At 40.6% G+C, this 15,586-nt stretch overlaps 1 protein-coding gene across 3 annotated transcripts in view; it reads right to left on the bottom strand.

Moving 5' to 3' along the window:
- The window catches only part of col17a1b (collagen, type XVII, alpha 1b), a 25,233-nt gene extending 10,336 nt beyond the window's left edge, over positions 1-14,897 (bottom strand). For 2 of the 3 annotated variants that reach the window (XM_039621440.1, XM_031756840.2), the window contains exons 1-28: positions 14,523-14,897; positions 13,287-13,340; positions 11,129-11,179; positions 10,874-10,984; positions 9,338-9,652; positions 9,177-9,233; positions 9,057-9,092; positions 8,873-8,923; positions 7,691-7,837; positions 6,555-7,247; positions 5,915-5,998; positions 5,747-5,809; positions 5,491-5,646; positions 5,155-5,247; positions 5,014-5,058; positions 4,782-4,925; positions 2,840-3,352; positions 2,652-2,702; positions 2,517-2,534; positions 2,385-2,411; positions 1,655-1,717; positions 1,455-1,559; positions 1,299-1,361; positions 738-773; positions 550-603; positions 419-454; positions 302-337; positions 133-195 (exon numbers count right to left, since the gene is read on the bottom strand). In XM_039621440.1, coding sequence (XP_039477374.1) covers positions 133-195; positions 302-337; positions 419-454; positions 550-603; positions 738-773; positions 1,299-1,361; positions 1,455-1,559; positions 1,655-1,717; positions 2,385-2,411; positions 2,517-2,534; positions 2,652-2,702; positions 2,840-3,352; positions 4,782-4,925; positions 5,014-5,058; positions 5,155-5,247; positions 5,491-5,646; positions 5,747-5,809; positions 5,915-5,998; positions 6,555-7,247; positions 7,691-7,837; positions 8,873-8,923; positions 9,057-9,092; positions 9,177-9,233; positions 9,338-9,652; positions 10,874-10,984; positions 11,129-11,179; positions 13,287-13,329 — 3,154 coding nt within the window. In that variant the 5' untranslated portion in view covers positions 13,330-13,340; positions 14,523-14,897. The remainder of the gene's footprint in view (positions 1-132; positions 196-301; positions 338-418; positions 455-549; positions 604-737; positions 774-1,298; positions 1,362-1,454; positions 1,560-1,654; positions 1,718-2,384; positions 2,412-2,516; positions 2,535-2,651; positions 2,703-2,839; positions 3,353-4,781; positions 4,926-5,013; positions 5,059-5,154; positions 5,248-5,490; positions 5,647-5,746; positions 5,810-5,914; positions 5,999-6,554; positions 7,248-7,690; positions 7,838-8,872; positions 8,924-9,056; positions 9,093-9,176; positions 9,234-9,337; positions 9,653-10,873; positions 10,985-11,128; positions 11,180-13,286; positions 13,341-14,522) is intronic. The other variant, XM_039621441.1, reaches the window with a different exon arrangement.
- Positions 14,898-15,586: the final 689 nt, after the last annotated feature.

Here is a 15,586-nt window from a genome sequence, read left to right as displayed (position 1 = left end):
GTCATTTCATGCTCCTGCAGGTTCTAAACAACCACATGAAACATCAGGAGGCAGTCCAGCACAGTACCACAATCCCAGTGTCTGAGAATCGATTAGAATCTACTATCCGAGGTTAGACGTCCTCTGACTCACCCACTGATCCTTTGGAGCCTTTTTCTCCAGCTGGCCCGGGCGGACCTGGTAAACCGGGTTCACCTGAGAAGTCAGACAACTCGATCAGAAAATTAAGAGACTGAACGGAGTTTAAAACATGCTAATTTTGCATCTACAAATCCAGTTTCAATTACAAAGCTGTGCTGACCTTGTGCACCTCTGGGACCTTTGTCACCAGTTTCACCTGAAATAAACAATGAATTAAACTCTGATCAACAAGCCCAACACAGGATCCTTTAAAATCCTGACAGGATGTACAACAAACCTTTAAGTCCCTGGAATCCAGCCAGCCCTCTATCACCTGCAGAGTAAGAAAAAGACGTTATAATATATCAAAAATAAATAATTTAACTATGAATTTCACACTATTTAGCAGCTGAGTAGTGTGAAACCCACCTTTAGCCCCAGGAAGCCCTGATTCGCCACGGAAACCTTGAGGACCTGGTTGACCTATCACAAAGCAGTTCATGTTAAAGGCCAGTAATGAAGATAAAACACTAATGATACTTTTTTCAGCTGGTGCTAAATACATTTTGTGGTAAATTCTGCTAAGCAAGTAGATGAATTCGATTTAATACACTAACCTGGTGGCCCAGAAAGTCCAGAAAGCCCCTGTGCACCTGCAAGAATCATTAGCAATTAATAATTATAACAGCATTTGGACAAAAATAAGAATTTAAAAACTGTTAGGAAAGCTTGAGCTTTCTTTCTTTCATTACACTGAGAAATCAAAATTGCTCTAAAGTGACACAGATGTTAAATAAATGAATAAGCAAATAAATAACTGTAGTGAAAAAAACAACTTTTTTTCCGGTGTTTTGTAAACCGAAGCTTTCTAAGCGTTTTGGTAAGACTATTTGGAAAAACAGGAAAGACATATGAGTTTAATTATGCATGAAGTCTCAAATAAAACATATTTCTGGAGAGTACGGATACAAATAAACCAGTGATAGGCCATTCTTTGTTTTGCTTTTGTTTTGATTCATAAACTGACTCTATACTGCCACCTGCTGCTGCAAGTGGTACAGACAGCACGAGGGATTAAATGCTTGTCATCTCATAAATGGCTCAATAAGGAGGCATTCATAGATGTTTTTGTTTGTTTGTTTACTTAAACTTGAAAGCTCCATCTTCACTGATCTCACCTTTTGGTCCAGGGGGCCCGATAGGTCCTACAGGCCCAGGAACCCCAGGATCTCCATGAGCACCTGCACAAGCCAAACATAAAAGATCTTGTAGTGACAAACTGTTTGCGAGTCAAGTTAGACAAGATCTTTGATTGCTCTGAGTATGAACCATACCTCTGTCGCCTTTAATTCCAAAGCCTGGAGGTCCTGGCTCACCTCTCGGGCCAACTGGGCCCTCACGACCTCTGAGACCCGGTGGCCCCTCGGCTCCGTGTTCACCTGATCACACATATAGCATAGAGATGATCACTGGCTCTAACTGAGCTGAGCAGCTACATCATGAATTCAATTTTAACTTGAAATGTTTTGTGTACCTTGGGTTCCTTTTTGTCCTTTGGGACCTTCGGGGCCTGGATGTCCCATCGCACCTGGAGGACCTGAAGTCACAGTCACAGTGAGTAAAAATGTGTCACAATACCACACAGTAATTCTAAGAAAAATATAAAATATAATAAAATCATCACAAATATAAAATAATGTGATGATTAGCATCCTAATACAAAGGTATTAGTATACCTTTGTGGTATGTGACTTTTGTTGCCATGATGCCAGGTCTCTCTTGGAAATGAGATTTTTAATCTCAATGAGATTTTTACCTGGATAAATAAAGGACTAATAAATAAAGGACTAATAATAAAATACCAATGCTGATACTGACACTGATATTTGGAGGCATTTTAAATCCACTTTTCCAGTGTTTCGGCTGATATTTTTTTTGTTTCAGACACACGAAACACAAACAGATCTCGCTAACACTTGTCGAGCCATTTTCACCCTGCCCAAATCTACTCAGATCAGCTTGTGTTGTGTGCCAAACACGCTGACAACAGGAAAATTGTAGCCTGCCCTCTGGTGGACAAACTATTGTATCTAACGTTAACAGTCCTAACATGGTTGAAGTGTGTTTTTTTCTCCTCTTTACTGTTTTAAGTGCTGTTATAAATGCTGATACTGATAGATCAGCAAACAGATAATATTGGCCTGGAAATAAATTGGTTGGGCTGTAGTGATTACTAAATGAAAATGTAAGTCATCATTACTCACCTGGGATGCCAGGGAAACCAGGCTCTCCTATAAAAAATAAAACACAAGAGAAATAAGAGCAGAAAAATGGACTTCACCCTAAAAAGTCCAAAAAGAAAATGTTTTGGTCAGTAAGAGATACTGCTGTCAAACCTTTAGTTCCAGGGTCACCTAAAAAGAGTAGAAAAGTAAACATTTTTAAAATTTCAAATGACATACAGCTAATTTTGATTACCTCAAGAACATTATAGTTTTAGATGTAATTAAATAAACTTTTTTATATTTTACCTTTAGGCCCAGGCAATCCTCTCTCTGCCTGTACTGAGGACGCTAAAGTAGCTGAAAAAAGAAAACAGTTACATGAATGTAGTGCATGATAGTATCTGTCTGTGTCTGTGTGTGTGTGTGTGTGTGTGTGTGTGTGTGTGTGTGTGTGTGTGTGTGTGTGTGTGTGTGTGTGTGTGTGTGTGTAGTACCTTTGAATGCCTGCGACTGCATTTCAGCCCTTAACATGTGCTGGATGGCCAGTTGAAGCGCAGCAGAATCTATGTGTCCTCCACTCACGCTGATCCTGAGGTCAGTGCCAGTACCGGCACCACCAGCAAAATCGGTAACCCCAACTCGCTGACTGGTACCAGCAGCATCAATTCTACCACTTTGACTTGTACCAGCACTCCCGACGCTGCTGCTTCCACTACTGCTGGAGCTCCCACTGGAACTGGTACCAGCTCCAACACCAGAAGTACCAGCAGACACTCCAATGCCATTACCACCTGCGCTGGCATCACTTGTGGAAATCTGAACTTGTGTCCTGGATCCTGAACTTCCACCTCCTCCACCCACGCCTATGGTGTTGTCAGTGCCCACACCTCCACCATCCACATAAGTATTGATATCATTGGAAGACAGCCGACTGGTGTGGGCGCCAGCGACCGATGACCCAGCTTCCAGGGTCGCCACTCGACTCTTCAGCTTTCTCACATCCTCAGCTGAGAAAAAGACAGGCAGATGCTTCCACCGTAAGTCAAAGATTCATATTTACAGCTTCTCAAATGTAAAGAGTTATCTTATTACTCCGTGATGAAAGTACTATGATGTTTTAGCTGTGGTCTAAAAATCTAAAATTTAACATATTTACTTGCTGATATTTGTAGTAAATGTGAGCACAAGTACAGAACGGGATTCTTTTAGAGTCTGCAGCTTTCCTCTGTGGGAGCCTCCAAGCCTGAGGAAAAAAATCCAATGGATAAGAACCCAAAACTGCAGTTCTCCTAGAGGCCACCTGAGGCTGTCTCCAAAAGCATGTGAATCCTCTTTGACTTCCATGTTAAGATGCTGTTAAAACGTTGAACTATACAACATTTAAAGTGTTTACAGCCTGGTAGAAAAAGCATTTTTGGTTACTGTTGGCGGTTTCCCTTTCCATACTACCCGTACAGGGGTCTTAGACAGTGTTTGTGCTGTTGGTGCTATTTGAAGTGTTTTAGTGGAGCTCTATGGTCTACAACGTGGCTTTCTAAGTGGTACAGACCATCCCAGAAGTTTGTACTTCAGTTATGATGACTTGTACAATTTAACCGATTATTTAGCCCTCCAACTTCATACCAGGATGAAGGAGGAAATGCAGATTTTAGAAAGAAATGGATGAACTTTAATATGGCACTTAAGCCTCAGTTTCTAAACTATATATGGAATACTGGCACAATTAAAAGCAATAAAAAAAGCTATTATTTATCCAGACATACAGAGTCAGATTTATATTTTTCCTGTGTTTTCAAGGGACTGATGTTGATGGACATAAAAATGAAGTGTATATCCTCTCAAACTCTGCTGTTGCTTCACAGTCTAAGATTGAGAGTGAGACTCGTAAATTCATTAGTGTTCCTCTCGGAACATATTTAACTTAACATATAACCAAGCTATAAGTTATAACATATGTATTGAACTGAATGACGAAAAACAGATGTTCATCAGTTCACAGACTCTGAGCAGGCTGTGCATGCTTCAGTGTAAGTTGCAAATGTATTTTCAGGTTCTTCACATCACATTTTTATCAGGGTAAATCCACAACAACAGCTCTCGTGCTACAGGCAAAGCAAACTCGAGTCTCTGATGTCATCCGGCAACGATTTCCAGAGCTGGTCTGTAGACAATGAATGAATGCCAGACTTTATGGGGGTGGGACGGCACTAAGAGATCATATTTCCAGGGAGAGAATTACATTTATTGTTTCTCAGCTCAATAGTGGAGACTAGTCTGTAAAGGCTGAAACACTTTTTATTGGTTAAAAAAGAGTCGCTCTCTGATCCTTCACAGCACAGCAGCTTTAGAAACTGGCCCTTCAGACTCCTGAGGTATTATCTTATCTGTGGTATTTGGGGTGGGGGACTCTCATAAGGCTGCACAGTTCAATCTTACCCAGAGCAATGAGGCCAAACAGGAGTCCCAGCAAGAGCAGGGAGAGAAGGAGAAGGCCCAGCAGCCACTTCCACCAGGAGCAGCAGGAGTCCGAACAACAGCATAGTCCTCCACCTCCGAAGATGCCGCTGTCCCTGTGAATCTCTGCAGAGAGAGTGACGAGTTCAATCCAACATTAAACTTTCAGTACACTGTCAATTAGCTCCTCAATATTGATGTCGATGAAACTTACCTGCATAGGTGGCTTTGTCTTTCATTACAACTCCAGATGAACCATCTGTTGAAGAAATAAACCAACATCACCAATTTTTTATTATTGTTGTTGTTTTTTTGTAAATCAGTCACATTGGAGATGCTTTTAAGATGCTCTCACAGTAAGAGTTGCCCGTCTCTGTCTTTAGTTGAGCTGTTTCACCGTAGCTCGAAATAAGCTTCTCCTTCTTTATCGAGTCTCCTGACAGTGACCCTGTGAAAATAGAAAAAACACCGATATTATGTATCTATTTGTTTTTTTCTTGAGGAGCTAAACTGAAAACATACAATGACAAACTGTAACAGACAATCAATTTCTAAAGGAGTTTAAATTATAGCAAAAAACCGAATAAAAAACAGTGCAACTAAATACATGTCAGTCCAATTCCCGATTAAAACTCTAAAGAAAGTTGAGGAACTTGTATGCCCAGTAGGTGGCGCTGAGTGTGAGGCTCACCTCCTCCTACATGAATACCGCTGCTGGTAAACTGCTTGCCGGTGTCTTTTGCCAAAATGAGCATATCTGTCTCCCTTTTGGCTGGAACGTTTTCTTTTTCAGAGACCACGTACTTATAGTCTTTCTTATAGACATCATCAGTTTGGGATCTAGTGGCTGATAGAAGACAAACCATCAGGAATTCATTTTGTTCAGCCTTTGATGATTTTTTTTTTTTTTATCAGATTCAGGGGGATTTAAACTGTTGCAGACTTACTTGTAGAGACTCCAGTGCTGATGGCGCTGCCACCGTTGGTCACGTTCTTCTGAACACCATATCCTGTGAATACAAACACATAGATGAATATGTAAGAAAGACACTATTTTGAAACGAGGGCAAAAAAGTGATTTACTCAGAAAGAGGACAGAAAAAAGGTTTTCTTACCTCCCAGGTTAGCATTTACGTTGGCTCCACTGGTGGTGAGCACACTGGCCGAGGTGGGTGCCAGGTTATTCTGAAAGCCATAAACTAGAAACACAGATGCAGAGATTTGATTAAGTAACTACCAATTATTTCACACTGGAGGAAAGTCACAGTAGAGAAAGAAAGCATCCTTCATTTCCATTTATGGCCCCAGAGTAGTTTTACAATTTGACTATGCTAACCAGCCAGAATAGGGAAGAAAGGCTTAACTGGAGTGTTTACTGGACCTTCTGACAAAATTAAAAACTACATCTGGTATTTTTTATTTATTTATTTATTTGCAGTGTATTGCCTGAAAATATTTTGTGCAAATTATTTTGTTTTTTCAGGGAAAAGAATTACACTGACTATGGAAAAGTATCAAAAACTCACAAAAGGTTTCCAAGGTTTTTCAGAGAATATAGAATATTCAAATTCAACACTATGGACCATCAGGATGGGCATGATGACGTCTGCTAATCTCTAATATAAGACTTATCATAGTGTGCCTGTTTCCTTGTTCATATGTTCGTTTATATGTAAGTACGTGTAGATATGGAGCATAATAAATGAACGTGTAGAGACAACATATCCATGTATGTCCAGGAACATTTGGTCTTACCTGACAGGGGTGATGGAGAGGTGGGGGTGACTGGCGCCAAGCCTGCAGCCATGTTGTTGGTGCTGACCTGCCCACTTTGGTATGTGTAGCTGCTGGTGTTGCCGGCAATGACTGTAGTGGAGGAGGACGGCAGAGTGGAGGTGGACCAGGAGAAAGTGGGGAACACCGTGGAGTCCAGAGTGTCATATTGACCTGATCTTACAGTGGTGTCATACTGCACTGATCTCACACCAGTATCATATTGCCCCGATTTCAGACTACCATCATACTGAGTCGATTTGACACCAGTATCATACTGTCCTGATTTCACACTGATATCATACTGTCCTGATCTCACACCAGTATCATACTGTCCTGATCTCACACCAGTATCATACTGTCCTGATCTCACACCAGTATCATACTGTCCTGATTTCATACTACCATCATACTGTACTGACCTCACACCAGTATCATACTGGCCTGATTTCAGACTACCACCATACTGTACTGACCTCACACCAGTATCATACTGTCCTGATTTCAGACTACCATCATACTGAATTGATTTGACACCAGTATCATACTTGTCTGTGATATCATACTGGCTTGATTTATCAAGCTTTCCATTTGTCAAGCCAGTATCATACAGTCCTGATAAATCAATGGTGTTGAACCCAGGTGATCTCACACCAGAGCCAAAAGAACTTGAAACTGCAGGAGAGAAAAGACACAAAGACACAAAGACAAACATTTTAAATGTGTCTCTAGTTTTCACTTTTCTCCATTTTGTGTCTGTGATGTGCGGCTCAGGCGGTAGTGCGTTGTCCTGTAGTTTGTAGGTCGGTAGCCCCCCACTGTCTGTATGTTGAAGTGTTATACCAAACCGTAAGTGGCCTCTGATGCATCCATCAGAGTGTGAGTGTGCGTGTGACAGTTAAAAAGAGCTTAAAGACATAGTATGAATGTGTGTGAGAAAAAGTAAAACCAATATATAAGAGTCTATTAAACAGTTTAAACCCTTATAACCTGTTTCCACAGTCAGACTAACATGGACGCAATCTACTTATTGGATAATGTTATTTTTCCCTCTTTATTCCATATTAAGATTTCCTGTGACATAATAATGACTTTTTAAGTTTAGCAGTGTAGTATACCTGACTGAGAGGCCACTGAGATGGTCTTGGTCTCCACGCTGGCCTTTTTAGGGACAGGCAGGGTGATGGAGGCACTGGAGGAGCGAGTGGGGCTGACGCTGCTAGAGCGTCCCTTCAGCAGTTTCTTCACGTCATCCAACTCTGTCCCTGGAGAGCCACGAAAGCACAAACAAATGCAACAATGCAGCGTATCTGAGATACTGTTTCATCTTGAATTTGAGCTAGAAACTCAGCAGCAGAAACTGTTAGAAGTTTATGGCTGAAAGGAATCCTAAAAACAGAAGACTGTAATTTTGCAAGAGGCAAACACCAAAAACACTTTTTAAAGAAAATTAAACATTTTGTTTTAATATTTACTCTCCATTTAGTTTGGTTAGTTGGGGGTATGTGTCCTCTGAAAATATTAGTTCGTCTCTGTTTGTAATAATCAATAATATAAATATCTAAAATGTACTTATGCAATAATCTCACAGTGTAAACGTGGCCATGATTTAGTGTTTTAAAAATATTTTTATTTATAATACTTCTGCAAGTGATAATAGCTACAAAACCTACAAAAGAAGAGACTTACATTCCACTTCTGAGAGTTACGGTGTTGTTTTTGTTTTATTATAGTTAGTAAAAGTGCTTCTTCCACCACTGCACACAATGTACCATGGCAGTCTGAGGGGGCCAAAGGTGGCACAGAGTGACTAACTGTTAAAAAATGTGGATTAAATAACAGCACTTATGGACTTTAATCAGCAGGGGGAGCGATGATCATCTGCTCAGCTCCAACTCTGCACCATTTTGGTCTAAAATGGGACTTACTGCAAACAGTGAGTCATGTGTGCCGTTGCTACCACCAAAACTCTGCCCCATAACCTTTTCTCCACATGGCTACGGTGCAAAGAAAGGCACAGTCCCCACTGTTTAAACCTCCCCTCGTCTCTTTTTGCTGATGTACGGGAACCAACTGCAACATGTGTTACAAATTACAATTTTATGCACTTGCATGTGAGAAGTGGAACGTATTATAAATCTGATCCACATGATTCAAAAGACACACCCCACAGTAAAAAATCTTTCACTATACAAGTGGTTCTTTGAATGAATGCACTCAGGAACAAAACAAAATGAGAAAAAGTTCTGTCACTTTATGAGAACTTGCATAACAGCAGCAAACGGATTGAGAGGTCTTACATCTGCAGGGAGTGGGGGAGGCACTTTGCAGTCTGACTCTGATCTCGCTTTCTGGAAAAAAAAAAATCACAACACACAATGGACAATGGAATCCTCATTTAATAAAATAAATAAATAAATAACCCGGGACAATTCAGAGTCAGATGGTGCAGAAATAATGAAGGGAGGAGCTATTATTAAATACCTCTGCTTTCGCTTCTCCCTCTGGTGGCACCAGAGCCTGAAAGAAAAACAGAGACACATGTTTAGGGTAAAACAGGAGAGATATTGTGCAATGAGAACATTTATAAGCCTTTTTACTTACAATAGTTTCCATAATCTTTGCGAGTAAATTCTGGAGAGGAATTAGCACTGGAACTCCCTAGAAGAAAACACAATGGTTGAGCAGAAGTATAAACAGCACCCTTGAGTTGTGCCAGTTTCCTTCACTCTCTGATGCCAACTGTTTTATTAACAGGATCTCACCATCATAGCCTCCTGAGCGGCTGGATATGTGCTTCCTCTCCCGGAAAGCTGGCGACAGGCCTCCTGATGAGCCAGCAGTCTGAGTCCTCCTGGCACCGCCCGACGAGCTGGACCGGACCTTGGACACGGAGCTCACGAGATAACTGCCTCCGCTGCTTCCTCCTCCTCCTCCTCCTCCTCCTCCTCCTCCTGTGGCAATTCCATAGCTTTCTCCATCTATGTAGGTCCCACCTCCTTCACCCCCTCCTGAGGAGTCTCCGCCGAGGTAGATTCCCGAGGAGGAGCTGTAGCTCCCGGTGTTCACACCTACAGAAGCTGGAGGGATGATTTCCAAAATTATTTATGATTTCACAGAACTCTTCAGTCATGATTGGACGAATATGACCAGGAAGTAGTAACTAAGTTCCTTTTCTCAGGTGTAAATTTAAGGTAGTGGCATTTTACATGAGTATTTCTAGCTTCTGCTCCACTACATCTCAGAAAAACTGAACATACTGGAAATACTGGTTTATTGCAGCAAAATGCCAGAAAGATTGATGCTTATAAATACATGCCTAATACATTTTTACCTAAACTGCAGTACGAAGAAAATATATAGTGATGATCCACTTTAAAGTCCCACTTACTGGCCAATATTCCTGGGAGATTTCCATAGAAGAAGCTACATAATAACAGTACAGAAGGCAATTGTTTTTATTTCAGAAAAACTGTTGTTTCTAAAAAGAAAAGTAAATGATTTCCTGTGGCAAGTGTACATTAGCAGCTAAAACAGATCCACTGAAACTCCTGAACATGTTTACCTGCAGAATATGATTAATGTTATACCTATTCTGCAGATAACACTCACATTGCCACACGTTCAGCTGACCGGTTGTGCAAAAGCTCACACTTGGAATGAAATAACTGAACCTGTTGAAACGGGCTCAGTTATTTAATTTAGTGCCTCTGTATAGTCCACAAACTGTACGGAGAATCTAAATTCGAGTACTGATAGTTACTTTACAACAAGAGGAAATCCTGTTTTAGTGTGGAAAAACATCCAGATTTGGCATTTTTACATTAAACCCTGGTTTAACTTATTAATTCAAATCAGTAAAAAAAAAGTTCCCCATAAATATTGCACAAAAATAATCATTTCTATTTAAAAACCTCCTAAATAACTACAAGAAGCAAAGTATTTCCCTATGCCATGTGGTGGAGCAGAAGTATATAGTAGCATGAAACCGTAACACCTAACTAAGTATCTTCACTGAGTTTGGAGCTAAAACTTAATTACAGTAACTGTTTCCCTCTGGCACCCGTAAGTTTCAGTAAACCAGCTCCAACTCAGCCTCCTTTAATAGTAATGCTCTCCGCTGTATTTTAGTGCATCAATAATGACGTCAGAGCTACTTTCAAGAAATAAAATATTCCTCTCCCGCTGCCTGGATGCAAAAACCTAGAATCTGTCTTTTGTAATTCGGGTTAAAAATGTGACATTCAGCATCTCAAAACAAAACTGCAGCTTCCTCATTTTAAGTGGAAAGTTGCTCTCACATGAAGAAAAGTAAGTTCCACTGCTGCTGTTCTGGGTTAAGACATTCTTCTCCAAGCCCAACCCTCCAGCACTGCTGGACATATTCCTGTGATTTGATCCGCTGGTTCCCTCTAGCAACGAAGACACACAGCAAAACACAAGAAGCAGTTACTCATCGGGAACTTCCTTTAGAACTATAATTACTCTATTTCTTTTTTTGTTTTTAGTTTACTGACAACAATTAAGGCAAACATGGCTAGACCAAAGAGACTCACTTGGTGGGAGAGATGTCAGTCTGGTTGTGGAGGTTACGGTTTCTGTGACAACTGATGAAAAGGAAACAATAATTACCACTGTGTGCACGGTATTTGTGTCCATATAGGTATAAGACTGAGAGTTATTACAGCAAGGTACACTATTTTTTGTAAAAATTGTTAAAAAACTGAAAATGTACTTTTTTTGCCAGTACATTATCTGTTTTTTATGGAATAGACAGGATGGCATAACGGAATAACAGAAAACAGATCACATAACAACAGAAAAATAACAGAAATGATCAGAATGAAAATAAATATGAAAAGAATAAACTAATAAACAGAAATAACAAGTTATTTCTGTGTGTTAACCCCAGCTCACGGACTAGACTCATCTTGACACTTATTGTTAAAGGAGTTTTTATACTATAACTAAAGACTAATGGGTGAGAGAGGATTACAAAACTGTTATAGCACATTAATTACATTTTTGGAGAGCAAGGTTGGTCGATGTCCTCCTACAACTGTTTTTTTAATGTAATTAAATGAAATGAATGAACAATTTCTAACCATAGTGAATTGTATGTGATTGCTTACGAACATTAACAACCACACAAACGAAAACTTCACTCATGACCTAACTATTAATGATTTTGATAACCTAATCTAAAAACCCAAAATGCTAGTCTTAATAGTGCCTCATAGTTTTTAATAGAGTATTAACTGATCTATTAAACACTAATAAAGTACTAGTTGCAACCTTGAAGCCTTTAATAACAGGTGACTTGCAATTAACTGGTTCTAAAACAACAAAGTGCTAAGTTAAGGTCATCCGGTTGGGTGGTTTCCCGTAAAATCAAAATCAAACTCAAGTCTTGCGTTTAAATAAAGCTAAAGTATCAAATGAGGACATCTGACTTGTCAGGTTTTTTTTCTCAGGGTGTTTTGATTCTTACTGACAAAAACGCCCCAACCAAAAATTTCACAAACATCTTGGGGTCTTCATTTGCAGATTGCTGACCCTGTGATTGCTATCACAAGGCGTAACAGGAGAATAACAACTAAATCACCTCCAAGAACGAGCCGGACCCTACGCCCTGCGACCGCTTTTTCTTTATGAATTTTCAGTCCCAACTTGGATTTACACTTTCTGACATGTTCTGACTGTAATCAAAGACTTTGTCCTCAGGTCAGCCCGAGCCTTGATGCTCATCATATATGTAGGCATGACTTAGAAGAACATTAAATAAAGATTGCATAAATTATGGGTGCAGATAATTTTGATGTTAATAACACCCCTGTTCCAGCAGGAGGCAAGTTGTTCTCCTGCAGCAGCCTGTTGAGTTTTGCTGGCATCAGCTATAGATTATAAAAATTCCTTTAATTTCATGCTGGCTTCTTGTTCGTGTCTTCCTCCTTTCATCTCCTCCTCTTCACTCCTGCTTTCCTTCCCTTTTAGGGATTTATATCTGTTTTAGGCCTGTTATGCTCCTGCTGCCGATGCTCCTCGACTCTGCCAAAGCCTTGAACACATTCTAACCACTGGTTATGAAAAGTGTTACATAAATAAAGTTCAGCAGATTTGCTTTAGAAGTGATCAATAATAAAAGAGAACAGCATGTCTGATTACATGATTATTCTCCTGTTACGCCTCTCGGCAATGGTCAAACTTAAGATCCGGGGCTGCTTGACCTCTCCGTCCTGTGTCAGAAGCTGTTAGGCCGCAATGAGCTCTGCTTTAACATTTAGCTATGACTGCTGAAGGGAAACCCAGAGGATGACTTACAACATGATGAGCAATGGAAAGTGAGACCAGTGAAGGCATGCAGTGATGTTAGTGATAATAAGACCCCCCAGAGAGAGAGAGAGACAAAACCACCACCAAGGAAAGGAGGACGCTATTTAAAACCGTGTAGCAACAAAGTATTTTTGAGCCTCTACACCGATCTGTCTTTAAACCCTCAAATAAGAAATCACTTTATGAGGTCTGTGAAAATGGGACGCTGAGATTCTGAATCAAATCCAATTCAAATAAAACAAAAACTGTCTGTGGCAGTTAGTTTTTGTTTAATGGGTGTCTATTTTGGGTGAATCAAGCCTTTATTTTGGGGATTTAATGGTGGCTTTGTCCATCTGTACTGCCATTCCAAAAACTTCGGAGGAAATCCAGAAATCTCACCCTTTTCTTCTGAGAAGTCCATCTGCCTTGTTAACTCGTCCATCCCATTTTAATCTGGTGAGATGATGATAAAATGTTGACCACAGTCATGTATATTCAGAGCCGTCTGCTTATTTCTTAACTGTGGTTAGATGGTATTTTAGCAAACATTTAATGGAAAAAAAGACAAAATTGTTCTCCCAGGAATGATCTGGGTTAAAGATCGGCTGCTTGTTTACTGCATTTATTTGATACTTCATCCCAGCTGAAACACAAAATGTCATCACACCAGTCTTCCTGATCGTATTTTTAAAACCACCATATGGTTTCCCCTTCCACTAACAGCAGACAGGCAGAACATATGCAACAAGAGCACACATTTACCTCTCATGTGAACAGAGGACACCACAGAAAAGCATCATCTATAGATTTCAGCAGACTTTCTATTTACTTTTGTTTCTTTGAGGAGCAAACTCACAAAGGAACAAAGGAGGCTGGTGGATCACCGCTCAGCTCTGAAAGACCATCCTCTCACCACACCCTGCCAGCCAAGTAAGGGCATTTAACTGCATGTGCTTCATCTACACTCAGCTTATTTAGAAACAGCAATGCAGAGAAACTTCATAAGATGGCCTTTTTGTTACTTTTCTCCTGTACCACGTGGTGTTGAAACCACAGCTTCTACCTGTAATCAGTAACACATTTATGGTGTTTTTACTGCTGTGAGAAAATTAAATAGTGAAGATATTTTCTCCCAATAAATCCTTTTAGCTTGAAGCTTGTAAAAAAGAAGAAAAAAAACAACCCAGTTACTTATCATAGGCTGTAACTGATCTGAGCAGCAAATATAGGCTCATGTCAGTTAAAGCGTGATGCTTCAGAAAGGCCGGAGCCTCTGGTATATTTAGACGGATCTAAATAGCACAGCAAAAGGAGAATGTGTAAAACTACCCTGAGATCACTATAACCGAAAAATGATCCCCAAAAAACCCCCAATGGATTGTACACACAAGCCAAGAAGTATGTGCGGAGAACCTTTAAGACTATAACAATTCCAACCTATAAACACCCCAAAAAAGATTGACAGCCCATCAGCAAACTCCCAGAGCGCAGTAGTTAGTGCAGAGATGCAGCAGCCAGGTGGGAAGAAACATCCGCAACATCCAGCTTAAACAACTTTCCCCTTCTTCCCCCCTTTAAAGTCTCCAAGTTTTTCCAGAGCACTGCATTGTAACAAAAAAAAAAAAAAATCCATACCTTCAGCCACTTCCAACAACTACCGATCAAATACGGATTCCTCGCAGGATGGAGCGACTGATCCACCACCGGAGGAACAATGTGTTTATGTGAAGCTGACGCGTCGTGCGGGGATGTCCTTATAGTCCTCAATCCTATTGTGTCTTTTCGCTCAACTTTCCCAGGCAAGTCAAAACAGAGATTTGGGCACTGGTCCCAGCCGCGCCCATCAGCTTGGCAGGCAGGTGTGGCAGACGGCACGAAAAGCTGAATTTGAAGAAGAAGAAAAGAGCGCCCGGGGGAACCAATTAAGTTGTCAGACTCAGCCTAACAGGCACAGATAGTCGACAGTGCAAAGGAAAAGTGATGAACTCCTCCTCCTCCTGCGCTGCTACTGCTCAGCGCTTCAGCTTTACTTTTCGAAACTGGTAAAGTTTCGAGAGGAGGTGGGAAGGGGGTGATTTGGGAGGTAGGATTTTTTTCCCACCACCACCACCTTCTCTTTCCTGCTGTTGGATAGCAGTGCAGCCATTTCGGGGTCTGCTGATCTAGTGTGGGCTACAAATCAATCCTGCTGCATCTGGAACGCATCTGGTGCGCATTTTTTGGAAGAAGAAACAGAGCATTTAATCTATATCCTATGGCTCCGGCAACTGTTATTACATAACCAAGCAGTATTTTTACAACATTCACGGTATATTTTAAAATTAAAAGCACAAGGCTGGAGTCGGTGTGACTTAAACTGACTGCAATGTTTGCGTAAAAGGCTCCTCAGCTTTTTTTTTTTATATCCAGCTGTTTCAGCATCAGTTTGTGCCTTTCCTGTTTACTGCTCAGATTAGGAGTTCTGATAGTTTTCATGTGACACTGCTGATAGACTTCAGAAGATATCAACAGCTTCCACCACGTGCAGTCACCAAATGAGAGGACACACGAGTTGTTTTTAACTGCATGATAATAATAAAAGTTCTCCATCCATTCATTTACATTTATGCAATTTTGGAGCCAAATTATAGATGCTTTATTTCTACACTGGCAGCCGCAAGCGCCAGTAGGTTCCCTCACCCACCACACCCTGTGTAGAC

Source organism: Oreochromis aureus, linkage group 13 (genome assembly GCF_013358895.1).
Source record: "Oreochromis aureus strain Israel breed Guangdong linkage group 13, ZZ_aureus, whole genome shotgun sequence".
Classification (NCBI taxonomy): Eukaryota; Metazoa; Chordata; class Actinopteri; order Cichliformes; family Cichlidae; genus Oreochromis; species Oreochromis aureus.
The sequence above is the reverse complement of the archived record's forward strand: the minus strand, read 5'-3'. Positions and strand labels throughout refer to the sequence as shown.